This window comes from Vidua chalybeata, chromosome 13, assembly GCF_026979565.1.
Source record: "Vidua chalybeata isolate OUT-0048 chromosome 13, bVidCha1 merged haplotype, whole genome shotgun sequence".
Lineage (NCBI taxonomy): Eukaryota > Metazoa > Chordata > Aves > Passeriformes > Viduidae > Vidua > Vidua chalybeata.
The window spans coordinates 11,680,133-11,706,340 of NC_071542.1; the positions used below are offsets into that span (position 1 = coordinate 11,680,133).

A 26,208-nucleotide genomic window follows, 5' to 3' on the forward strand; every position below is an offset into this window, starting at 1 on the left:
GTGTCAAAAGCTGCTTATTGCATTCAGTGTCTTACCACAATTGTGCCCCTTGGGAGAGGGAGTTTTGTTGTAACATTATTTGTAATATGGCTGAGTTTACTCCCATCTGATCAGAAAGTTAGGCTCAATTTGCCCGCAACTGCTGTGAACCGAAAAATAAAATTATATATTAAAATTACACCTGAACACCTTGGTATTGAGAAACTGAACTCATGTTAATCTCCAGTGCATACTCAGGTAGAACTTGTGTTTTTGAAACTCAGGAAGAAACTGGGACAAATGATTCTAGAGTCTGTTGGATACTGGTGATTTTTAGAGATTCAGCTCAAGGGAAAAAATTGGGAAATCAGAGAATGTTTAATTAACTTTTCTGTAAAATTATTGGAACTGAGAGCAGCTGAAACCATGCACGTACCTTACAAGATTGGTTTTTCCATACAAACAGTCTCACTTGCCTAGAAACAAGTAAGAATTTAGGGGGAAGTGCACAATTAGAGATGAGGAGGCTCAACAGCAATCTGTGCTAACATGTGGTGTATATTATGGAAAAAGTTGATGAAATCTCAACTAGAATGTGGTCTGTGTCTTGACTTACATTCCCTTCTCTTCTAGAAACAGTTTCTAATATAGAAAGGTCAAATTCTGCCCTCAGATGTCTCTCTGGAGTGCCCATGAGACACAAGAGAAACATGCTTAAAATCTGAGGTGATAAATGTATAATACAAGTTATTCTTAAGCCATAGTAGCTACTTGTCCCTACAGTTACAGTCATACAATCTCAGTGATTAGCAAAACCTTCTAAGATTCCTCAAATGTAAAAGGCATACTAGTGTAACTGAGTTTAATCCTACCAAAAGATTTTCCTTACAAAATCCCTCCTTTCCTTTTTTTTTTTTTTTTTTCTTAAATTAGAGACAGTAATGAAAGGCTGGAGGCTGATGCTTGAAGTTTATCTGGCTACAGTGAACCAATGTTAATCACCCTATAGGTACCAGTGTGCTAATGGTAGATTTGTAGCCTTAAGCTATATACTGTGAAAAGGAGAATTATTTGCATGGATTTGAGGAAGAATGATGATTGATATAGAAGCATTTTCCTTGATTTTTTTTATTATTTTGATATTATTTGGAAAATATAGTTTGTTCTTCTTCTTAGTTTGTTTTGGTTGGCCTTCAGCCTATTTACTTCAAGAATGAACTGTAGGCATCTAAAGCCAATCATACTTTTAAGGTGTATTTGTGAATTTTCTTATACATATTTTTTAAATCACTTCCTAAAGATGTTTCTTTTTAAATGGCTCTTACAGGGCACAATAAAAGTGTTTGTATTACTGCTCAAAGAAAATTATAGAGGTGTTATTGTGTTTGTACAGCCCCGTTGAAACAACAGGCACGTGCTCACTTTGAGATTTCAGATTGTGTAGATTTACAAAAGTTTGGCTCACACATACATAATTCCCACGAATTATGGAGGAGCTTGCGTGGTCTTCAGTGATCCAAAGTGAAGTGCATGGAGCGTTTAAACCAGGAGGCTTTACATAATGTAAGGTCCTAATCTTTCTAAGGAGGCATCATTGATAAGAAATGATAGATTTCAGTGGAGACAGAGCCTTACTGGGAAGATTAACATCAGCTCTCTGCTTTACTTAGCTCCTTACCCTGTTAGTCCAAAGCCTGACAAGTCTCCATTCCCAAGCAGCCCGGGATTCTTAAGTGGTGATATCATCAGTGAGAGAAGATAAAGATCGACTGAACTAATGTGCTGAGGCTAGTAACAATGTGGCAGAAGTTAAAATTTAAACAGCTTTCATTCTTCTTTGTTTGATTTTTCACACTGCAAACTAAATTATTCCCTTATCTGATTGAAAAACTTTAGTGTGGTGGTGGTGTCTGCCTCATTTTTTTTGCAGCTTGAAAGAACGTTAAATGCCTAAATCTTTCTACATCAAGAGAAACTAATTACATATACCTTGAAGTTGATCTTTTATGTGATCAGATCTTTATAGCTGAATTGAGGTGGAAAATTATTGTGTAAGGTGTAATGGTTACCAGCAAGACATAGAAGTGAAAAGTAAAATGAGACTTGTCTTAAAACTCCTACTCCTTTTGAAAATTTCAGTCATGATGTTCTTATCTCTTTTTACCATTTAGCTTCTATCGTATGCTAATATCTGGTGATATAGGTAGGTATATACTTGATTTAGTATTCTTATCTTCTAGGGCAAGTCAGAGAAGGGACTCAATAAAAGAACCTTTGTAAATCTCATAATTCACCACCTCTGTAATAATTCTCCCTGAACCATCATTTGGTCTACTTTTAAAAGCACAAACCACCAACCTCTTACTATTATCTCACAGGCTTTTTTTAAGGCTTAATTTTTGAGTGATTTTTCTAAGACCTTTCAAGTGGCATATTGATACACATCTGAGATCTGTGATCTCAAGTAGTATGTGCAAATTTCAGTGGTCTGGACAATAACTGAGTTTAAGATTTGTGTATCATCATAATTAGTGGAATTCTTCCATTGATATGTCATGTGGTATTAGTTATGTTACCTCTTCCTCTAAAATTATTCAGAAAACACATTAGCAGTTACTTAGTAATCACAGTATGCAAAAAGTGTATCCAAGAATCTTTACTGATTTTTTTCCAACATTTGTTTATAAGAATTTTTAAATTAAATAGATTCAATATGACTGGACACAGCTCTCTGCTAGCTCACACACTTCATCAGTTAAAACACTCAGGTTGTAAGCCTAACAGATTTTGATGAAAACTGACCATTTTTTTATTTTTAGTGTTTTACTGATGCCAGACTCTTATATTTCATATATTTCTGCCTTCAAATGTGAAACAGAAGAGCAAAAAGCTTCAACTTTTCTTTATGACAGTAAAAGTACAGGAACGTGTTAAGAAAAGAGTGAGTCTGTCTGAAGTAAGATTTTGTAACTTTATTTCTCTGGTTCACATTACACTGTGCAAAGAAGCTGTTCGCCTCCCATTCTAAATCATTTTCATTTTACCAGCTGGACAAGATCAGAATAAAATGGACCCATCCCTTTTCTCAGTCCCTGGTGGTGATGATGATCTAGCATTTGTTTTTCATTCAAACCACATGTTGAATAAGTGAAAAAGAGGAAATACATGCTGGTCATAGGTCAGGTGCAACACAGAGTTTATACAGATTTATTTTCTTTGTAGCATCTGCAATCCTGCATTTAAAGCCATTGAATGTTGTTCTGCTTCCAGTTATTTTGAGGCAGGTTTTCTGATATAATGACATTTTGGGTTTTGGATTACTCTGCTGGCCAGGCATCCAGCCTGAGAGCTGGAGGAACAGCCTCATTCTGCAGCTGAATCTGCAGCAGAACTCAAACTCCAGAGCTCAAACTCCTGCATGATCTCATAGGGTGGAAGCTGACCCTCTTTGTTTCTGGCCTGAAATGAAGAAAGCTAAGCCAAAAAAAAAAAAAAAAAAAAAAAAAAAAAAAAAAAAAAAAAAAAAACTGGAAAAAGTATTAGGGTGATAATGGGGAGTTGGAGTGAAGAACTCCCTGGGCATGTAGGAGAGAATAAGGAGGAAGGAGCACAAATATACTACAGTCTACAATGTGAATTTAATTTTTAAGAAGATACAGATTATGAGCTGAAGGTTTCAGTTTTCTCATAGCATTACAAGTTACATGCTCATTTAATTTATACTCCATTAGAACTGCAAAGCTCATTGCTTATGATTGAAGGAGCATCAGGAAAAGTGATTGTATAAATTGATATCAACTTTATTTGTTGTCTTTATTATTCACACACTTCTAGTCATGTTTTAATAGCTTTGAATTAAATTATGAATGATGTGCAGTTGGTTAGGAATTTGAAGGCAATAATTTCACATTCTCTTAAATGTGCCAGCCAGCCAAAAATCAGTATGCATTTACAGCAGCTATTTTGCAGATTTATAGCTAATATTTTTTTCTATATTTTCTCTTATCACTACAATTTAATCTCACTTTTCTTCAACTTGTCAGCATTATAATGTATAATAGAATGAGAATTAATAGCTTACAATGGGATGAATTAATTTTTACAAGAATCAAGTTGGACAAAAAGTGAATCCCAAATGGGCTTGAGGGGATGGGAAGGGAAAAAAAAAGCATTCTTCACAATAATAATAATGATGGAACACTGGAGGAGGTTGCCAGCAGAGGCTGTGCAGTCTCTACTGTGAAAACCTTGAGAAGAAGGTCCTGAGCAACTTGATCTAGTTGTGAAGTTTGCTCTGCTTTGGCCTGGATATTGGACTGGATGACCATTGCAGACCTCGTGCAATCTAAATTTTTCTAAATTTAAACCACCAGAATTAAATCTGAGCTGTACAAAGGCTTGGACATATTAGAAGGGAAAAAATTCCTCATGTCCTTTCTGTTCTTCAGAGCTATAAACATGCCTTTTAAAATACTGAGGGAATGCAATGGGAACTGTGAGACTAAATATCAAATGTCATCCAGAGACTTAAGAACCCAGTTTATGGACAAGTATCTTAACAGATACTTTATATGAACAGTGAAGAATTCTTGAATCCTCCTTTTGTAATTAGAATGATTTTACCTGTTTTAACTTAATGGTCATGTTTTTAGTCTCATTTAATATGACAGTTGGTGATCTTCTTCTGTTGCTTTGCCTTTTTTTTCCCCAATTTCTATTAGGAATAGGAGGCCTGCAAGATTTTGTGCTGAAGTCTGCAACACTGTCAACGTCACCTGCTTGTCCACCGTTTACACCTCTCAACTTCGAAGCTACCCCGATTGTGCGAGTAGCAGTTGAACCCAAACATCCAAGTAAGCTTCCAGGAGAATGGGGATGGTAACACCAGCTCAGTGTGGCAGCAGTGCAGCTTCCAGCCCTCAGTGATTTGGCTAGTTTATGAATTAGCCACTGAATCAGAGACTTGCCCAGTAGAAAATAAACCTGTAGGTTGCCCAGAGGGCAGTGTGAGTTGTTCCAGGTGCCTCGCTCCTGTCTCGGTAGGTGAGGAGACACAGGAGAAGCTGTTGTGCCCTTTTGTGACAGCTGTTCACAAGTCAGACACTGCATGGGCTAACAGTTCAGTGAAGGTGAGCAGATCTGTGGGTTCTGTCTGCTGCCCTTCTTTTATGGATGTCAGTAAGCTTATAGTACTACTTCTCCCTGATGCCCCCACCCCACTTCCTGCAAAACAGAGTGGGATACCTCTGGCTTTATTTGAATTTCAGCCCAATTTCCATTTGTTGTTGTAGTGTTGGTAGAACCAAAATAACTGGCTTTATGTTCAGTTGCACAATACTCTTAACAGTGAGATTACATGTTTTTTTAGAGAGCTCTTGGACAGCTTTGCAGCTCTTTGTTTCATGTGTTTGAATAACAGATAATCATATATTGTGCATCCTACACTTGTTAAAGCAGTTTTGAAAGTACTGAAATTATGGGTTCTGCAGATTGTAGCATTAAATTCAGAATATTAAAGGAATGTAATTCTAGAACTACTGACCAGTTTGGGGGTAATTTTTGTTCCTTAAGAAATGAAGCTGGATCATTCTTGCACCATTACTTAGTTTCTCCTCCTCAGTAGCTTCTGAGTTTATGATCTGAATTAAATTTTTTAGGGGGACAAAAGCCTGAGAGGTGGTTATACGTGCAGAAGTTTCTTGAAAATCCACTGTTGCTCGCAGTAACAGGAAGACAAGCAAAATGTGGCCACTGCAGTTGCCCAGAGAGCTGTGTGTAGTCTTGAGGTGGTCCTCACACATTGTCACTTGTGTGCATTGCACTGCCACATCAGACCTGCTTCAAAACTACACCTGCTTATGTTGAAAAATGACTCATATAAATTATTTCCCTACGTACATTTTATAAAATTACTGCATGTCTTCACACTCAAGTCAAAATCTTCCTGTATGCCTGCCATAAGCTCTGAAGGAAAAAAAACCTACTCATCACTCTGTGACCTTAAATGCAGAGACAAAGTTGAAAGTCTTTGTTCAACTCTGTTGGCCATGTGAAATAATACTGCAGTTTTTCCACTTTTGGTTTATTTTTTTGTTTATTTTTCAAGGATATTTTTCTATTACACACTTACAAGCTGAGCAGTAAATAAACAATATCATATTTCTTTTAATAGTCTCCAAGTGAATGACAACTTTAATGTCACTCTTCCTTCTGAATATGGATATACATTCCTGGAAACCCCTGGGGTATTCTCTACTGCCTGTGTGAAATAAAAAAAAAGAATTCATAATTAATTTCTTTAAATTGTGTTCATTATGAAAGGCTGCTGACATGAGGTGTTTATGTGTGGCTTTGATGTAATCTAGCCAAATTTGACTCAGCTGTGCTTGTTCATTCTCCATTAACTTTAAGACAGCTCATTTTAAACACCTTCATTTTAAGGACAGCTGTGATTTGTTTCACTGAAAAGCTCTCACATTCCTGATTTTTCCTCTTTTCAGATTTTAATTACTTTAAAGCCTTCTAGTGGCTTACAGCTACTTCAGAATCCTGCCTGTGCTTTATTTGCAATTATGCCTTCTAAGTAATCCATGTAGAATACTTCTATTTTAGTAAAGTTAATATTATTATTTATTTATTTGGAGCATTTTAAGCATTAGCAATTTAGAAGTTGCTACACTTAGTTATAAAAGATTGCAAGGAAATGAAATTATTTACTGACAGATTACTTTTAAAAGTTGTACTAGATAAGAAAGGTTATAATTCGATAATTTGTGAAAATGAGGAGTGAAGTCCTGAATTTTTTAATCACTTCATTTCGATAAAATCAGGGGTTTTATTGGATATGAGCTGTTCATAAGCTGTATCTGAAGTTAATTGTTTATAGGAAGCAATATAGCACAGTCATAGTCAATAGGTGACTTGTTCTGAATAGGTGACTGAACCTGCTGTAAAGCTGTGTAAACAAAAAATGTGCAATCCATTGAAGTGTGGTGTTATATGGTTATATTTGTATGATGTGAATTTTGTCATCAGTACATAAATTGTTGGTGACAAATGCTGAGTGCAGCTTATGTTTTCAGTTGGTGCTCTTAAACCACGCTGCTCTCTGTGACTCATAAGCAGAAAATTGCCCACTGAAAGTTTTTGAGTATTCCTAAAATACCTATTTGTGTTCAGGCTTCCATAAAAATGAGTGTTACTACTTCTCAGTTTAAGTCTATCCTATTTTGGTTATTTTTTTCCCACTATTCCTTTGTTAATAATACCCTAATTTTGCCAGGTGATATGCCTCAGCTTGTCAGAGGGATGAAACTTTTAAACCAAGCTGATCCATGCGTGGAAGTTCTGATCCAGGAGACAGGAGAACATGTGCTGGTGACAGCAGGAGAAGTTCATCTTCAGCGCTGCTTGGATGACCTGAAAGAAAGGTTAGAGGGGCAAGGAGGAAGAAATATTTTTAGTTCAGTAGGAGTCTGTTGTATTTCTCTGTCAGATGGATATCTTTGATTTATATTCTGGTAAAATAGAGCTTTATCCACAAACAGTCTACGATTGAGTCATAAATGTACCTTTTTGGAGCTATAAAATTATCTGCAGTTTGGCAGAAGGCATTAGTTTATCACTTCTATACATCTAACACAGACTTGGGGCACTTTCTAGAAAGTACAAATTGCAGTACTTTCAAGAGTCTAATTAAGAACGTAATGTGGCATTTATACAAAATAAAAACTGAGGAGAATTATGTCTGATAAGTGAACTCTGAAAAATCATAAAGCACCAAGACCAAAATTGTATGTGCACACTCTATCCTGTGCCTTTTCTCACTGATTTTTTTTTTGCAAATGTTAATCTGTTCTTATTCATGAGTAGTATTTTTTGCAAGCACACATGCACATCTTTAGTATCCTCTAATGTTTCTTCAAATGGCAGAAGAACAGATGTCTGAAACAATCCCTTCCTGTAACTTCATTTACTAAAACATTTCTGATACTTCTGCCACATACATTTACTGGCATTTTCTTCCTAAACCAAAGAGCAAACCTGATGAATGGTTGAATGTTTGTCTTACTGTACCCATACTTATTTTAGTTAATATCAGAGAACTGTAGTTTCTTATGAAAATTAGGCTGGATCACTTGTAAAACTGGATGTATATTTTAATGGTTATTCTCATTACAATTTAGTGCAATGTATTTTTACTGCTTCTAAAAATGTAGTATTATTTATTGATACATTTTGTTCAAATGTGATGCCTTTAAGCAAAACTGGTTGTGCCTATCTTTAGCTGCAGTTTGCATAGCAGGACTGTATTATTGGCAATGGTCCAAATCTGAAAAAAAGAAAGTTAAAATAATACTCCATGACAGGGTAATAGGGTTATAGTGAGCAGCCAGTAGGACTTACTTACATACATTTATGTACATTTGCATCCCTAAACTTCTGTTTCAAGGACATGATTTTGGAGGTTTTTATGAGTTGTCATCTAATTTGTCTTTTGTTAAGAGAATGATAGCCTGTCAAAAGTGACCTTTTTGTACCCCTGTGCTTGTGGCATTGTGAGCAGAAACAAGAAACACCTGGACACACAGATGAGCAGGGCTCCCACCATTGTCCTGCCTGACTGTGGTTCATGATTTCTCAGTTGGGTACCAGCTCCCAAAAGAAGTTTGGAGCAGGTGTGTTCACTATGGAGCTCATGCTCCTTCTAAATCTCTCGGGATTTGGCATATTTTAGTTGCCATCCCTCACACACCAGCTTGTGGTGATGCCTTGAGAGGCTGCCTAGAACAGGGGCTAGACAGTATTAAAGAAATAAAGTAGGTATTTATTGAAAAGGCCTTCAAAGCATACCCCTTGGGCAGTACTGGAGCCTGGCCAAGGCTACACCCAAGATGGACTCTGAGTCATGAGTTTTCACACTTTTGTAAGTTTTGGTCCATTTCCATACTGGGGTTAATCATCCAGTTACAGCTTCAGGTAATGAAATCCTCCCAGACTGCTCTCCTCAACTCGCTGTTGTTTGTATTTTTTGGGCCTGAAGCTGCAGCAGTGTCCTTGGTTCTCAGGCTGGAAAAGGATTGTTTTGTCTAACTAAACTGTGAGGAGAACTTGCTAACACTTTATATGAAGTTCAGAGTTACATACTAATGCAGTACAGAATATGGAAAATATGAAAGCTAAAACTTAAGGCATTAGTGGGACAAGAATGGTCCCTTCCTTCTCTCCTCCTTTTGTAGAAGAAAAATTCCAGAATGGGATTCTTGTCTTGCTCCATTCTTTGTGGATTCTGTGTTAATTCTGACAGTGGTAAAGTGGCACTACTTAACTATTGAAGTGTGAAGAGGAGAAGTTGTGCTCTGAAATGTTAGTTCTAATTAGCTCTCTTTGTTTCTGCATAAATGTTTAACTTTTTCTAAATGCACATAATTCGGAAAAGCAAATGGTGAACTTGGGATCAAGACAGCATATAATAACCTTAAAATGTGACCCACAAGTTTTTCCTCCAAAATATTGGCACAGGTTATTCAAGATGGTTGAGTCACACTTGAAGTAAGGGGGCAGGTCCTGATATTGGCATCTACCACAATTGCATCAACTGGGTTTTGCAGATTTGATGCTTTTGAACTCGTTACAGCAGCTGGGGAGGTTCTGCTAAATTCAAACTACATTGCATTGTCAAGATTTTATTCAGACTTTTTTGAAGACTCATATTTAATTTTAGCTTTCCCACTGTATTTAGAAGATTATGTTCAAGTAACACTTATTGTCAGAGATGTGGAGAGACGTGGAAACAACTAAGAGATTAGTCATCTGTGTTCATCTAAATGATTAAATATGAATGTTCTGCTTGATTTCACAAAATTTATATTTTTTCTTCTCAATTAGTTCTTTTTGAATGGAGTAAGAAATTAGACCTTGTAACTTTCAACATTTTATTTTCTGCATTGTACAATAGAAATTTTTAGAAATTTCTTTCCCAGGAGCATTGCAGATACTAAGCATGGGGAACATTAAGTTACCCTTTTCAGAATGAAAAACAAAGAGAATTAAGGTACTGGTGACATGTGGGTGGGTTTGTGTTTGGTTTTTTGGTATAATGCAAATTCTTGAAAGAACTGCAAAAGAGATAAATCTCCTGGTTCTGAGTCCCATGGAAATAAATCTTACAATTGTATTTGCTTTTCTTCTGCAACTTTGTTTATCACTGCCAAAATTTACCGGAACATGGGAAATTTTGGTTAGTCCTTCCATTGTCATTTAATGAACCTGCTCAGAACTCATGGATGGTTAAGAAAGATACGCAGCTCTGATCTTTAAGTCTGTCAGATAATTAATAATTCTTCCTTTTTCCTTGCCGTCATTCACATTTGACATACCTAAAATGTTGCACCTGACTTCGAAGCATCACTTTATAGCATCGAGCTTTAATAATAGTGATTATCAGACAGAGCTCTGTTAAGCTTTCCCAGTGCTTCATCTTCTCTGGGCATCTCCCTGTGTGAGCAGATGTGCTGGCTCACACCAAGTGTCCATCTCTGTACTGTGTCTGTGCAGTGCGGCCAACAGCAGGGATAGGAGGAGTAAAACTGGAGTAACTGTGATGCTTTCCCAGGCCTCTGTCATTTTCAGTCCAGGGCCCTTTGTGGTTTGGTTGTCAGTTAATCCTGGTTGGCCTTTCCCATACCCCACGTGGTTTTGTAGGTCTCTGTTGCACCCTTGGAACATCTGAAGACTTCTTGTGCTTGCGTTCCTTTGATCATCTTTATTCTCAGTTTTTTTCTAGTTCTCTCTCGTTTGAGGGCAGAGAACAGTACATGCTTTCCATGATGTGGGTGAACCAGTGATTTATGCAAAGGCATAGCAGTGCTTTTTGCTTTTGTTTTCTTGAGTTTCTTTCCAAATATTTCTGAAGACATAAAAGGCAGTGCTTCTTTTTTGAAGTACGTAAAATTTGGGTTTGAAATGCATTACCTAGTATTCTGTGTTGCAATCAGATTTCTTCATGAACATCTGTTCATGTTAAGGCCATCGCCCTACCTCCCACCCCCAAGTTTAGAACTATTTTCAAAATTTTAAACTAATTCTTAAACTTCATTTTGCAGGTTTGCAAAGGTGCAGATCAGTGTATCTGCTCCTATTATACCCTTCCGAGAGACCATAACAAGACCTCCCAAAGTCGATATGGTGAATGAAGAAATAGGCAAACAGCAGAAAGTTGCTGTCATACACCAAACAAAAGAGGACCAAAATAAAATTCCTGAGGGAATTCAGGTTGATTCAGATGGGCTTGTTACAATTAATACTCCAAATAAGCAAGCTACTCTCAGTGTGAGAGCAATGCCACTCCCTGAGGAGGTAACTCGACTTCTTGAAGAAAACAGTGACTTAATTCGAACTATGGAACAACTCAACACATCTCTGAATGAAGATAAAAAAACACATGAGATAAATCAGAAGACTCTTGATAGAATCAAAGAATTCAAGCAAAAGTTGGAGAAAAGTCTTCAGGGAAGAAAGTGGAGAAATGCTGTTGATCAGATCTGGTCATTTGGACCACGGAAGTGTGGGCCTAATATTTTGTTACATAATTTTGGGGGCTATAAAAGATGTGTGTGGCAGTGCCTTGGGAACTCTGTGAAAGAAGTAGGTAAATACAGAGACTTTGACAATAGCATAGTAAGTGGATTTCAGCTGGCTACGCTTTCAGGTCCCATGTGTGAAGAGCCTCTCATGGGTGTTTGCTTTTCAGTGGAAAAATGGGAAATAAATAAAGCTGGAGATACTCTGTCAAATAATAGGCAGGACTCAGGGGAACTTGATACCACAGAACATCAGCAAAATGAAGATAATACTCTAGCAAGCAGTTGCACTGATGAAGGTCCCAGTGCCAGTGAACACCAGGACAGGAACCAAAGTGGCACAGACTCACCTGAGAAAATGAGTAAACACAAAGGAGAATTACCACTTGCAGATTGTTATGGCCCTTTCTCTGGACAGCTGATTGCCACCATGAAGGAAGCCTGTCGTTATGCTTTGCAGGCAAAGCCACAGAGACTCATGGCAGCAATGTACACGTGTGAAATCATGGCTACTGCAGAAGTTTTAGGTAAGACTGAGAAAATAAACCTTTGCCAAGTATTTGCTGTCTGATTTCCAAGGTGAGGTTTTATAAATGAGACTGAATCAGAAGGTATAACTTCATTAAAGGTTTTGTCAGGAGTCTTTTATAGTTCTCCAGTAGATTTCTAATGCCTGTAATATTTACACCGTTCTGAATGAGAAATTAGAATTCTTCTTGCTTATCTGAACCCTAGGCATACAGAACAATGCTGCACCTTTTTGAAATGCAAGATACGAAATGTTGCCTTTCTATGAAGTTTTTTAAGACTAGCTTCAGTACCCGTGAATATCAACACTGTGTCTTGTAATTAGCATAAGTTCCATGAAGAGAAGGGAAGCCTCTCCTATTTATTAAGGGAGTGCAAGATCTTAGCAAATGCCATATCAAGATATTTTAATACAATAGTACAAAAATTTAATCAGGAAAAGGAATATTACATTATTGTTGCAGTCCAGTTAGTAGTTTTTTGTTCTTAAGTAGCATCTGTATCCTTCTGGTATGCAAGTTGCTCAACCCAGTGCATGCCAAATGGTGTCACTTATATTACCTTACCACTTACACCTACTTAAACTTGTTTTTATGACCTACTTATGACACCACTTAACTGTATTTGTTCTTGGAGTTTTCCATGGTAATTGCTTGCACACTGAATCTGATCCAAAGCACTGAGATTTTCTTTAAAATGGACTTCCAATGCATTTAAGCTATCAGCAATTTTACTTTGACTGTAATAATCATGGCACAAATTACAGCATATCCCATGTACAATAATTAAATACTTGGTTACTTGTAAAAAAATATCAGCTGTTGTGCACACAATCATACTGATAGCAGTCCAAAGACCAAAAATTACAGTTGTAATGAAAATAAATGCCTTTGAGTGAGCAACTGTTTTGTGCAGATGCATGATCCTGTTCTTTGCTGGAGATACCCTGTACTAGGCCTGGTAACGGGTGTGCTGCCATGGGCTTATGGGCACATTACCCTAAATATCCCCTATGACAGGGAACTTTGGCATTTCAAACTCTTCTAATGTGTAAGATTACTAATAGCTGTCAAAACTGGACTGTGTATTGCTCCATGTTGATGTACCAGAAGCACATTCTGAGTCTCCATATCAAGCTATAAGCAAGGTACCAATTTTTAAATCTGAAAAACACTGTATAAATTGCTGTTTTCCAAACTACTCAGTATCCAAAAAGCATGGTTGTTTACACTGAAGTAATAAACATGCATTGGCTTATTGTGCCATAAACCCAAATGGAAACATGGCTTTTTAATGCATATATATATATATTTAATGAGTGTAATTTAGGACTCAGACATGCAAACGAATTAGTACAGTCTAATGAATGTGAATTGTGTTGTAATAGCCATGGGCATGCACTTAGTTCATTACAAATTCATGGGTTTAATTTTTATTGTGGAAACTTCAGCTAATAAATTGCATCCTCATTAGGAGGAGTGAAAAGCAGGCCTTCAATGCACTCAGGCTTGGCAGTTGACATGTGTCAAACCACTGGCTTTGTATCTTTATTCTTTCCTTTGGCATTCCATACACTGATACCCTGGGAAGTTTAATATATCTCCATATTGATCTGCTTGTTTCTAAGATGGTAGCTTCTGCAAAAGTGAGGTCTTCTGTGTTCTCAGAATATAAAACTTTTTCCATCAAACTTTTCTGACAATATGTAACTTGAACTGTAGCTGAGGAGAGGAACAGGACAGGGGGATGCAGTGTTTTTAAGTGTTTTTCTTGTGTGCTTATGATCTTGATCAACACAAATGTATTTGTTAGTTTTTGTCTGTAAAATACTTTCAAAAATATGATGCCTACTATGAAGTCAAACATGGGCATTTTCACAGCTACTTTCATGAAATATACACCATATTTCAATAGATTAAATATTAACTTGGGAAAGAAAATTGAAATTATCCATGACTAACTTAAGACTGAATTTATTAACAAACCAACTGAACTCATTAAACATAATAAATACGTAGTATTTCAGATAAACTAGTTTTTTGTGACTAGAATAGCTCTGCACTATCTGGGACAAGTACCATGTAGGGATATGGTGATCCAAGCAAATTTCTACCAGTAGCTTAAATACAATTCCTGAAACACAATAATATTTCTTAGTAATGATCCTCAAATATTTGGTTATAAGAAAAAAGCAAGTTAGGCACATAATCTGGCAAAGTGCCTTTTTGAAACAGTAATATGTTTGTATGAAATGGACATAGATGGATTCATCCAGCAGTAATAATGTATTAGATGTTACTCAGATGGTTCTGCACATTGTATGGCAGGCTATGTTGTTTGAATTTAATGTGTCCATTTAATTGCCTTACAAAAAAGAATTTTAGCCAAAAAAAGTTATGCATTTTACTTAAAGGTGAACTTTCCTGAACAAATATTGATGTATTTCTCTTCATGGCGTATTCAGGATGTGAATATGTTGGTAAGCTGATGGGAATTGTGTCTCTGCAGGTCGTGTGTATGCTGTGCTGTCCAAAAGGGAAGGCAGAGTGCTCCAGGAGGAGATGAAAGAGGGGACGGATGTGTTTATTATTAAGGCAGTCCTGCCAGTAGCAGAAAGCTTTGGCTTTGCTGATGAAATCAGGAAGAGAACCAGTGGCCTGGCCAGTCCACAGCTGGTGTTCAGCCACTGGGAGGTAAAAATATCTATTCATTCCATCTGTTTTGGTGATCTATTTCCTGTAGATGTGGCAGACTAGAATAATAAGCAGAAAAGGTTAAGTTTTGGTCAAGACATTTGATTAATTCCTTTTTGAAATGAAGAAAAAAGCCTTATATTATTTCTTTTTGTAGACATGCTGTTCAGAAATGTATTTATATTTTGTTTAGATGGGATGCTTTTTTATTTCAGTAGCAAGTAAGTCTTTCATAAATGAAACTGTTTCTTTTTAGATGTGTTTTCCTGTATTTATGTGCCCTTTTTCATGAGTTCTCTGGTAAACTTGTTTGGGGAATGGGAAAAAAATCAAAACCACAAAACAGCCCCAACCTACCACTAACAGAAAATAAATGTGTCAGCAAATCTAAGGCACATGAAAGTTAACCTCTTATGATCTAGCAGGCATCTTCCATATTCCAAGCCAATATAAATTTTCCTGCTTAAAAGGCAAATCGAATAGATTTCATTCTCTCAAAATTAAATATCTTGATAGTAAGTAGTGGTGCCCTCAAAATCATTCCTTTTGGTCATCCTGGTCACTTAAAGAAATGAAGAGTTGAGTGTGAAGGTGTAAATCAAGTAGGAAGTGGGAAAACTGGTCAGGAATGTCATCAGCTGAAAGTACTGTGTAGTTTGTTCCTATGATGTGGAGAGTAGATATTCAGGGGGAAAAATAAAAGCTGTATATCAGAGCTCCCTTGTTCAAGGCAAACACACCTGCATTGTCAGGCTTCTCAGAAGACTCCACTGGAGAGGCTAAAAATGGCTTCAAGGGCAAAAGTCAGTGGGTATAAACTTTTCACCTTAAATTTTTAAAATAACTTCAAAGTCCAGGTTTTTCTGGATTTGGTTGGGGGTGTTTGTTTGTTTGTTTTGATCAAGCCTTCCTTTATTTGGTGTTAGAAGACAATAGAATCTTTTGTAAATGGATGAAAAAAATCTTTGTTTGATCCTTGATTTATTTTGTCACCTCAAATGTCAAGTCTCTGAGTACAGCCAACTGTAGATTTTTGAGGTCAGTGACACTCCCTGCAGTTCCCAGCTATGGGCTGCTTACCAGTGTTTCTCTGAAGTATGTGCTACTTTTTCACATGGTGTGGATTCTTCATCCACAGCTAAATTGTACCCCTAGGTGGTATCTGTAAAATCTCCACTAACTGTCTTTCTTTTAACTGTGTCAGAAATGTAATATGGATGATAATGGAAAAGGAGGACCTCTGCAAACTGACCACATGCTAGCAAAAGAGTTGGGAAGAGTATTTGAAAGAGTACTTGAAACAGTACACTTGGAAAAGTACATTTTGTCTTGCTTGGCAGTGGTGCCTTACTGGTGTTAGTAAATGCAGGCACCAAGGACTTAGCTCTCCTCCCTTATATTGATTTATTTAATCTTCTTGTAACTAAGTCCACCTGCACATAGAACCACAAAAGGAAAGACAGCTGCACGGAATGCAGAAAATAAAAAAAAAAAAAGGATAACCCTTCTCAGATGATGTACACACATACACAAAAATAGATAAACTGCATCTTTTGAGTATAGGGGTTTTGGTTACAGCCAGTTACAGATCAGGTACCTCAAACCAGTGAGTGCTGGCTGTACTGTGTACAGTAATCTTGTCAGTTCTGGATGGTCTCCTCTGAAGTGCAGCTGGTGAGGTTTTGTGGCTTTAGTGGTCTTTTGTCTGAGCCTCTGACATCAGTGCCCTAAAGGAATATCAGCCAGGAGGACATCAATTCCAGCTAACCAAGTCTAATGCCAGCTTCTTTAGGATTTGTAGCTCCTGTGCTCCAGCACTAAGCAAAAACATGAGCCCTGTGGCTCTCAGGCCTCCCCTTCTATCCCCAAGCCTTGGTGTGTGCATTCACTCTCAGATGTGATGAATTTCACATAAGAAAATATTCACACATGATTGTAGATACTCATAGGACAGAGGGATTTGAACAACTGGCAGCATATTCTAAAACTGATCTCTGAGAGAGATTATAATTGCAGCTTGTATGTTAAATGCATTAGTAGTAGGAAAATCACTACTAGTGTAATCAGTCACCTTTCCACCTGGGAAATCTGTCAGTGGGGGAGGATTGGGTTTTTTATCTCCATGAAAACCATGCTCACGTATTTTTGGGATAAAATAAGCCTTTTACTAATCTACTAGTAATGTTATCTCTGTGCAGTGATGGCAGGAGTGCACGTTACTCTTACACCATCAAGGCAATTTCTAAATAAATGCAATTTTCAGACTTTCTAGTGTTAGTATGACAGAGAAACCATGAGAATTGTATCTCAGCTCCTGTTTCTTCTTCTCTTTGAATTCTTCACAAAGTTGCACCAGGTGTTGGGCATGACATTGACATTATCACTTTACTGGTGAATTATGGTATATGTATGTACCTGAGAATCACCAGCATTTTATTTGAATCCCAAATTTACTGCATCATTGTGTAAGATAATATGATGTGAACTTTGTGAAATCTTACACTATTTGTTCCTTAGTGTTAGAACTGTGTTACTGAGAATGTGGCTGCTGCTTTAATTGCACACTCTCCAAACCCTTCCATGGCATTCTGAATGTTCTCTGTGCTGCTGCTGTTTTCTCAGTGTGCTCAGCTCATTAGCTGAGTGCCTGGGACATGTATTTGTCTACACAAATTCCTTCTAATGTGTTATTAACCCCCATTTTACACAAAGTGAAATAGACAGTTTGGGGGATTTCTAAACTTCCAAACACTTGGTCCCATGGAAATCACATGCATATAGTGTGTTAAAAGAATTGAGGTTTGAGTTCACTCTTTTATTATATTTCTTTACCATAATTTGTAGACTCTGACCACAGGAAAGTCAGTGATAGAGCCTACATTTAAATGAAGCCAATTTGGTCTCTGTGGAAATGATATTGCCATTTTTTTTTAATTCAGTTAATGAATGGGTTTTGTGTAGTTCAGATTGTTCCAGCCCCAAGGGATGGAGCAATACATATATCGAGGTCTGTCTTGTCCAGATACTCCTTTTTTATTAATTTCTTCTGGCATGCTTATGCAATTTATTCCTGCCTGTAAAGGACAGCACCAAGGAACCTTGAGGTCAGTGACATTAATGGGAGCTTTCAGTTTGGTCCCAGCTTAAAAAACCTAATTTTAAAAGTTAGGCAAATATTAGGTGTGTTGGGTTTACTTGGCAGTACTTTCTTAGATTTCAATATCAATTTTCTTAATTAATTGTTAGTTTAAAATATTTAACTTTTGGATAATTACAAACTAGATGTATTTTTTTAAACTTTGAATTAATACTACACCTTCAGTTAATGTATGTTTTTGTTTGAGCCTTTTTCTTTTGTTCTCAATTCTTTGCAGTTAAATCTTTTACTCAGTCATGTTATTTTATCTTAATCATAAGATTTTGGACAAGAAGATATTTGTGATTGCACAATCCTTAGAATAATTGAACTCTCATCCCATTTGGGAAATCTGTGTTAAAAGTAAAAAGAAATAATGCATGTGGCTCTATTCAGATGCTGATTGAATTTTCAGCAAGAATTGTCAAAGACATCTACTAGTTGTAAAGTTGTGAAATGTATAGTATTCCTGTTAAATCACATACTTTCAATTGCATGAAGATTAACTATTAAACATACTTTTCTTCTTGAGGGGGCATGAGTGAACTGTAAACACATTTAATCAGAATTCTTTGTCATTATCCCTTCTAAGTAGAATAGTGCCTAGAACGTGCCTCAGGGCTCTGGAGAAAGGTAAGAGAAGGGCTGTGTGTAATAATTGCTAGGAATATGAGACTTGTGAATGTGAAAGTTTTATATTCTGAATTTCAATTCATGCCTTTCGAATTGGAAGTCATTTTACAGCTCAGAAGATGGGGCTTAATATAGAAGTTGCTGGATGAGATTGTTAGGCTTGCATTAAACAGGAAGCAGGCTGAGGTAATGAGAGAGAATCTATTCTAGGTTTGAACTGTAATTTTACATACATTATTGCACCAGTGACAGTTTGGGCACATAAATGAATTCGAGGAGTAACCTGGAACCTTTCAAATATAAAAAGCTCATTGTTTTGGCAGGAACATCTGAAGCTAATTGAAACAGTAAATAAGAGTGGTAGGGGTGTGGCTTTAATTCTCTTTCTCAATACATGTTTTTTAAGTAACAGGAAAAAATGCAGCAGTAGAGTCACACATCTCCTTTTTTTTATTTCCAGTTACCAAATTCCCATTAACAGCTCCTGACTGAAGTCAAGGATAAAGCTTAGCTGTCTCTGTTTGAGACACAAACAAGGATGATGCTCCTGAGCCAATATAAACTTGTATGAGTTTATTTTATAGCTAACTGTGTAAATGTTCATTATTACAATATTTCTTGGAAGAGGAGTTCTTGTATATAACCAGGCATTTTCAGGCCTTGGCAGCAGTCCCCATTATATTGTGAGTGGCAGCTCTGAATTACGGGATAGTTTTGGATGCTTCTTTTATTTGCAGGATATCCACATCCAGCACATTCATGTGGGGTATTCTCTGTTCTGGAACCACACTGCCAGTACCCAAGTGGCCTTGAATTTGCTTGTGCTCAGTGCAGAACCACTTGTGCAGCATTACCCAGCATTATTACATATGGTTTTCTTGAAAAACAGTAGGTAAATATTCACAGACATCTCTGTATTCTTTGTTTCTCAAGGCTACTTCAGATGTCTCAGATTCTCATGTCAGCTGTACCTTTCTCAGTTGCATAGTATGTGTCCATGTCATTGGCATTACTAGGTGATGGACACCACTTGAACTGTAAATGCTCTTGAAATACCTTTCTGCCATCAAATTTTCAAAGGTAGAGAGGATTCTGATCCACTGGAAATTGAAATTGTGCATAATAGTTACTTCGATTTTTTTTTTTTTTTTTAGACAAGAAAGAACTTCTGGCATAATGTTTTTCCTGGCTTGCTGATGGCTGCTGTGCCCAGTCAACACTGAATTTAGTGTTTCTTGGGATTTCTTATTGAGCAGTTCACAAAGGCCATAATGTTGCTTGCTGGTCTTAAAATCTCCATCAGACAGTGTAACACTGCTCTTTCTATTCATGGTCCAGCTAAGGTATTTTCCACATTGATGATATTTGGCTCAAAAGAAATTTTCTGTCTTCATCAGTCAGAAAGGACCAGTAAGGGAAATGCTACCAGGAGCATGGCTGTATTCCCAAATCTGCCTGACCTTTTGGATGAACTAGGCAGATCCCTTCTGTTTGCTTCTGGTGCTTCTCTCAACCTTGTTTTGCATAATTAGGCTGCCTTAGGCAGAAGCTGTTTCTTACCATCATTTTGTGAAATACACTAGACAATGGGATCAGGATCACTATTGGAGCCATCTGGGTGACACTGAAATGCAAATAATAAATCATCCTCAAATTAAGCCTTAAAATTCCAAGTCCTCTTGAATTGCAAGTGGTCTGCTCTAACTCGTGTCTTACTGAAAAGCTTGATTAGCTTACATAATAATTTGCAAGATTAGTGCACACTCTATCATTTATCAGCATTGACATAGTGTGCTCATAGTATCTCTATTTTTATTGATTATTATTACAGGTATTCAGATTATGTCTCTCATAGAGATACAAGCATTTATAGCTTGAATAGTTAATGTGTCATTGCTAAGCTAAAAGAGAGTGACATCTGTTTTGCCTGTGCTACTCTGCATGCTCTTACTAAACAAGTCTTAGAAGATTTCATTGTTTGGGTGTGTTAGTTTGAATAGTTGTTATATTTAATAAAACATCTTGCTTTAGAATGGTTTCTTCTTCTGAAGAATACTCTTCGCTTACAACATTTGAAGTAATCTATTCACTTCTTTTGAAATACCTCATCTCAGCTGACTTCATTGTAAACAGTTTTATTTATACCTAGAGTGGGTTCTGCAGTGAGTGATGGGACACACTTCATGTATTTGACTGGGAGCTTTTCTTTAAAGCATAGTGGAATTCTACAGGTGTGCTTATAGTCATACTTTAAACAAATTATATCACTCAAGACTTCTAGAAAATAAATCAGTGAAGATTAATTTTAAATGTTCCTTAATTTCAATGCTCCTTTAATAGGAATATTTCCCTCACTTAGGCATTGTGTTTACAATAACAGATTTAAGAACTGTATCAGCTGCTGTGCATTGATTCATTTTCCTGTGTTGCCTTGTATATGGGCTCATTTAGAGAAAATGCTTGTTTTCTAATAGAATAAATGCTGGTCCAGTGATCCACTGCATGGATCTTGATTTATAGCTCACTTTTTAAAATAAATGTCTTTCAGAAGAGCCTTCCAGATGTATAGAAAAACTTGGTTGTGTTAAGGAGGAAGCACTTTGTTGTGTACACTTGAAGGAGTAATCGTGTGTGTGCTGGGCTGTTTACAGTTAAGGCTGATGCTGTCCCTGTCAGAGAATTCTGATGTTGAGTAATAAATAAGCACAGGCCACTGGCTAGTTCATGCTGTTAAAAAGAAAAATTCCCAAGTCCTAGAAAAATTCCTGGAGAAAAGGTATGCTGAATTTGCCAGTTACCAAGTCATGCACAGTATGGTGGTATTTGAACTTTATTTGTACTTTATCATAATGCTAACAATATCATCATATCATTGGTTTTGCAGAGTCTTATTCCTAATATTAGTGCCACTTGATCTCTTCTGTCTATTATATTGGGGCATAATATTTGCCTGTGGTAATTTTCTTTTCCCCCATGCTCAGTGGTTCCCAGACACACAACACACTGACAGAGAGAGAGGCAGACCATTGATAGAAGGTTAACTGAATTGCTTCAGCCCCTTAAAGATTTTTCATCTGTGGAAGGCATATTATTTTGAATGTCTGGTTCTCTTTTGATTGACGGTTTTGTTTAGGAATGTAACTTTTTGAAAAGGTGTTGTCAAGATGCTTGAAAAGGTGTTGTCAAGATGCTTGCACATTTCTGATTTTAAGGGGAATCTTAGGTTATATGTTTTAGTTTTGTACTGAAAAAGTAGTATATGGAAACATTTAAATAATTTTAAATTAAAAGTGGCATACAACAATAATGTTTCTGGACGTCTGCTCTACTTTGATCTTATGGATTTTTCAGGATCCAAAGTAAATGCCCTCTGTGAAATAACTATACCATATTCCAGAATGAATGGTCCATTTAGAATCTAATTCATCACTGAGGGCTTCATCCAGACAAAAAAACTCAATTCCTGTTACAAATTCCAGAACCATCCCTGTGTGGTTCCCATGAATACAAACAATAGCTCAGGACCTAAAAAGCTTCTTAGGTCTGATTCCAGGAAACCCAGACCCACCATTCTGACAGTTCCCATTGTAAGGAAATTGATGACAATGCTTTGGGACTGTTCTCCTTTTGCATGCTTGCACTGTATTAACAGAGCAGGGGAATGATGGATTCCACCTGCTGGGAGCATTTGCCTCGATGCATTAATGTGATATGAATAAAGAGGAATAGGCTGGTTTGTGCCTTTGCCTTCACTCACAGATTCAGAACTTTCAAAAAAGAAAAACTTCCTAAATCTTTGTTTGGGTCACTGTGTCAGTAACACCCCTGTGTGTCATAATAGAGTTACAGTGACTTCTTAAAGCTGATGGCCCAGGTTCCTCTTTCCCATTGCTTACCATGGCATGGTAACACGTGTGCTGATTAATTTATCTTTTATAGTGTATCTGTACCATTTAGGTAGGTGTAGTCCTCTAACAGAAATTTTCTGATAGCACCAGATCTTGCTCTAGAAGAAGGGTACAGTGGCTGAATTATTTAGACAGGTTGATGAGCCAAGCTAACTCCTGAGGTAGTTCTTTGAAACCTAATTAACCTCTTTACTGCACTGCTCTGCATCATGTAGCAGTACAAGGTTCACCCAGGATTCTGTAACCCTGTGCTGAAATAGCTTTACCCTTGCTGGCTAATAAATACTGAATAGTACATTTAAACCTGCTGTTATGCTGACTTCCCTGAGACCTGTTGAAGCATAAATAATTCTTGTCAGTGGAAGAAATATCCAGTGCAAAACTTCGGTAGAGCAAGTCTTTCATCAGTTCTTGAAAGAGCCAGTCTGTTAAACCTGGGGATTTTCTTAAACATCCATCACTACAGTATCTAAATATTTACAGGTAGATTAGATCTGTAAGTTCGGTTTTGTATACTTTGGGACCCCTCTGTTGTATTCATTCTTCAAGAACTGCTCTCTCACTGCTTTTCTCTGGACGTAATTTCTGGGCGTTACATTTCTTGCCAATTAAAAAAAAATGTCATCAAAGGGCATAGTGGCAGTCTTGAACTTATCAGTTTGTAGCTGTATAACCTCCCTCAGTCTGAAGCAAATCCATTGAGCATCAATCACCTTTTCTTCTTCATCTGTTCTTAGACTTGGAATTTTTTGTTTGTTCAGCTCTTTAGGCAGATCATGAAAGGGAAAGGCCCTTGTAGCTTTTCATCATTAAGATGTTCAGAATGAGCATCACTACAGCTTTTTCAAGTCAGCATGCAATCTTCACTGTCCTTTCTCTCTCTTTCTAGTGCATAAAGTAACGGTGAAACTCTCATAGAGGGGGGACCATTCTTTTTTTATTGATGTAAGCTGTCAAGGAATCACCTTTAAGTTTCTATGCATTGGTTATAAGGCCCTGTGCAAGACATCAGAGTGAGTATGACTCAAGCAGATTCTTCTGTGGTTAGACAGTCCTTACGTTTATGGTGAAAAATAAACACAGAAAAATTTGGAAAGCTGAGTTTCAGACTGTTTATTTCTGAGCTCTACTTGCTTTTGGTTTTCAGCCAGACAACCCTGTGCAGAGTGATTTCCCATGTAAATAATTGAGATTGGCTGTCACTTTCAGCACGAGTAATACCCACTTAATTTAACAAGCCTGTGCATGTGCTTAACTGTAGCAAACTAGAACTATTTTTGTTGGTTTAGCTTTACATCCCATTTTTGCAAGATTAAACCTACAGTGTTGCCTAATACAAATTAGGCTGCCACAGTCATTCTCCTAACTCCCCATAAAGTGTAATTTGTGTGGTTGTGTTGGGAGTTATTTAACGTGGGGTATTAAATTAGGACTCCACACTTGTCAGTGTTTTTGGGGAAAATCATCCATCTTCAGTCATCATTTTTTAATTCCTCTTCTTGCTAGTTTGTGTAACCTGAGCTTTAGGTTATTTTGCTTAGGTTGAAGTACCATATGGCAATTGAAAGGATTTGTCAGAAGAAAAAGTTTGCAATGGTAGAAAAGGCTTATAGCATTAAGCCAAAATTGGTAATTTAGGAAAATTTGTTATCTCCTTGTCAGTTATTAGTGCTAGTGCTAATATTTCAGAAATTATTATTGTTACAACTATTGTGATTCTTGCAGTAACTAATACTTGTCTGGACTGCTTTTTCCATGAGGATTTTGTTTAAGAAATTAATACAGTATTACATTTGGGTTTTTTTTTTTTTTTTTTAGTGAAAGTCTATTACCTGTAACTGCCTCTTGTGAGGAAATCTACAATCAAGAAAATTAGTATTTTTGAAATCTGCAGAATGATTTCCCTCCTTGAAATCTCCCTTCCTAATGTTTGTATTTAGGGTTCTCTGTAATACCCTCTATGGTAGTCCCACAAGTGTGGGGTATAGAGGATGAACTGGAAATAAAGATATGTCCAGTTATTCTCTGATCATGTTAGATCTAAAATCTAGAGAAGGGCTACAAAGCTGCAAGAACAGCTCTGCTAAATGTGTTAGAACCAGAAACAGTGATTTTCAAGCCATCTGTCCAACTCAGGATTGGGATTGGAAAACATAGGGCACAGAAATGAGCAGAAATCTTCAGTTCTGATAAATTCTAATACAGTTGTTGTGTGATAATATTCTAAATAAGGAGTTCACTCTTGAAAGTTGAGAGTTTTCTGAACATTATTGGCACTATTTGCTGATAGACAATTGAAATTGCTTTTAGAAAAACGTGTGCAGGTAATTGCAGCTGAATTTGAAAAGTTACTGTGGGCTTCTTAGGGCAAGAGCTGCAGAGTGTGTCTTAACTCTTGTTTTCTGCTTCCATAGCTAATTGCAGGCTTTCCAGACAACCTGATCTGCTCTACTTTGGTTTCTCGCCTTCAACAGTTATTACTTGAAATATGCTAATAAACTTCTGTACTACTTTACTCTTCCTTTGTTTGTTTCCTTTTGTAGATCATTTCAAGTGACCCGTTCTGGGTCCCAACGACGGAGGAGGAGTATTTGCACTTTGGGGAGAAGGCAGACTCGGAGAACCAGGCCCGCAAGTACATGAATGCAGTGAGAAAGAGAAAGGGGCTCTATGTGGAAGAAAAAATCGTGGAGCACGCTGAGAAGCAAAGAACTCTGAGCAGAAATAAGTAGCTGTGTCTGCCCCCTTTCTCTCCTGATGTGTGGGTGGAGTATTTTATATGCAGCAGATGCAAAATTTCATCTGGACTTTGTTCTTTGATACCATTTTTCTTACATGCTTTGTCTGTGGCTTATGTTTTAATAAACTTAAGCCTTTCCAACTTTTGTACAGAGAAAATAGTTTATTTATTGAAATAAAATAGAAGCGTATTCACTGCAATTGGTCTCAATTTTTAAAATTTAATGCCCTATTGAACATCCTGTCACAAGGATTAGGAACACCCAATTCAATTTGTTTCTTTCTGATTTTTCAGATGTAATTACAGTAAGAGCTGGTTAGCTAGCTTCTCGCAAATAAACCATGCACTGAATTTAGCTCTTTAATGGTTTTGACTGTTTTTTAAATTAATTTCTGTAGTGTATTTGTTTCTTACCCGTACCTTTCATAGTTACCTGTATGTAAATAGATGTAAGCCTATTAGGAATTTCTAAACTTTTTGGCTTACTCCATTCCTCATGTAAGCAGTTATTAAAGCAGTAATATATCTTTATATCTTATATCTTTTAATGTATCTTTAAATCAGAGGGCAAAAATAGCATATGTGGAAGACAGCACTGCAGAAAGCTGAGCAAGATTTGTCTTGTTTTCCCTCCTTAGAACACACCTTATTAAAAACTTCAGTTTCCACAGACTAGGTGAGGGGAGTGAGTATCTCCAGTATAAATGAGAAACTGGACATCAATTTTCTTCCCATACTTTATGCAGAAAGTAAAGTACATTGTACTTGAAAACTCTGGAAGTAAAACAGCACTCTTGATTAGAGAGGGCTTCCTCAGATATATCTGTCTGAAACGTTTTTTCATATTTAAACCTAGTGCCAGACAAGTACCATTTACAGATGGGACTAGAAGCTTGCAGGTCTGCTTAAAACCTCCCACAGTGTGACTTGGCAGCAGAACTCGAATTGGGAGCTCATGTGACTTTTCTCCTGGCCCTGATCATATCAACCTAAATTCTTCAGGGAAGGT

The 26,208-nt window shown here is 37.0% G+C and overlaps 1 protein-coding gene across 2 annotated transcripts in view; it reads left to right on the plus strand.

Annotated features, from left to right (window-relative positions):
* Positions 1–25,554, plus strand: part of EFL1 (elongation factor like GTPase 1) — a 64,784-nt gene extending 39,230 nt beyond the window's left edge. For both annotated transcript variants that reach the window (XM_053955122.1, XM_053955121.1), the window contains 5 exons: positions 4,701–4,832; positions 7,262–7,409; positions 11,085–12,088; positions 14,598–14,782; positions 25,003–25,554. In XM_053955122.1, the coding sequence (XP_053811097.1) occupies positions 4,701–4,832; positions 7,262–7,409; positions 11,085–12,088; positions 14,598–14,782; positions 25,003–25,191 (1,658 nt within the window). In that variant the 3' untranslated portion in view covers positions 25,192–25,554. The remainder of the gene's footprint in view (positions 1–4,700; positions 4,833–7,261; positions 7,410–11,084; positions 12,089–14,597; positions 14,783–25,002) is intronic.
* Positions 25,555–26,208: the final 654 nt, after the last annotated feature.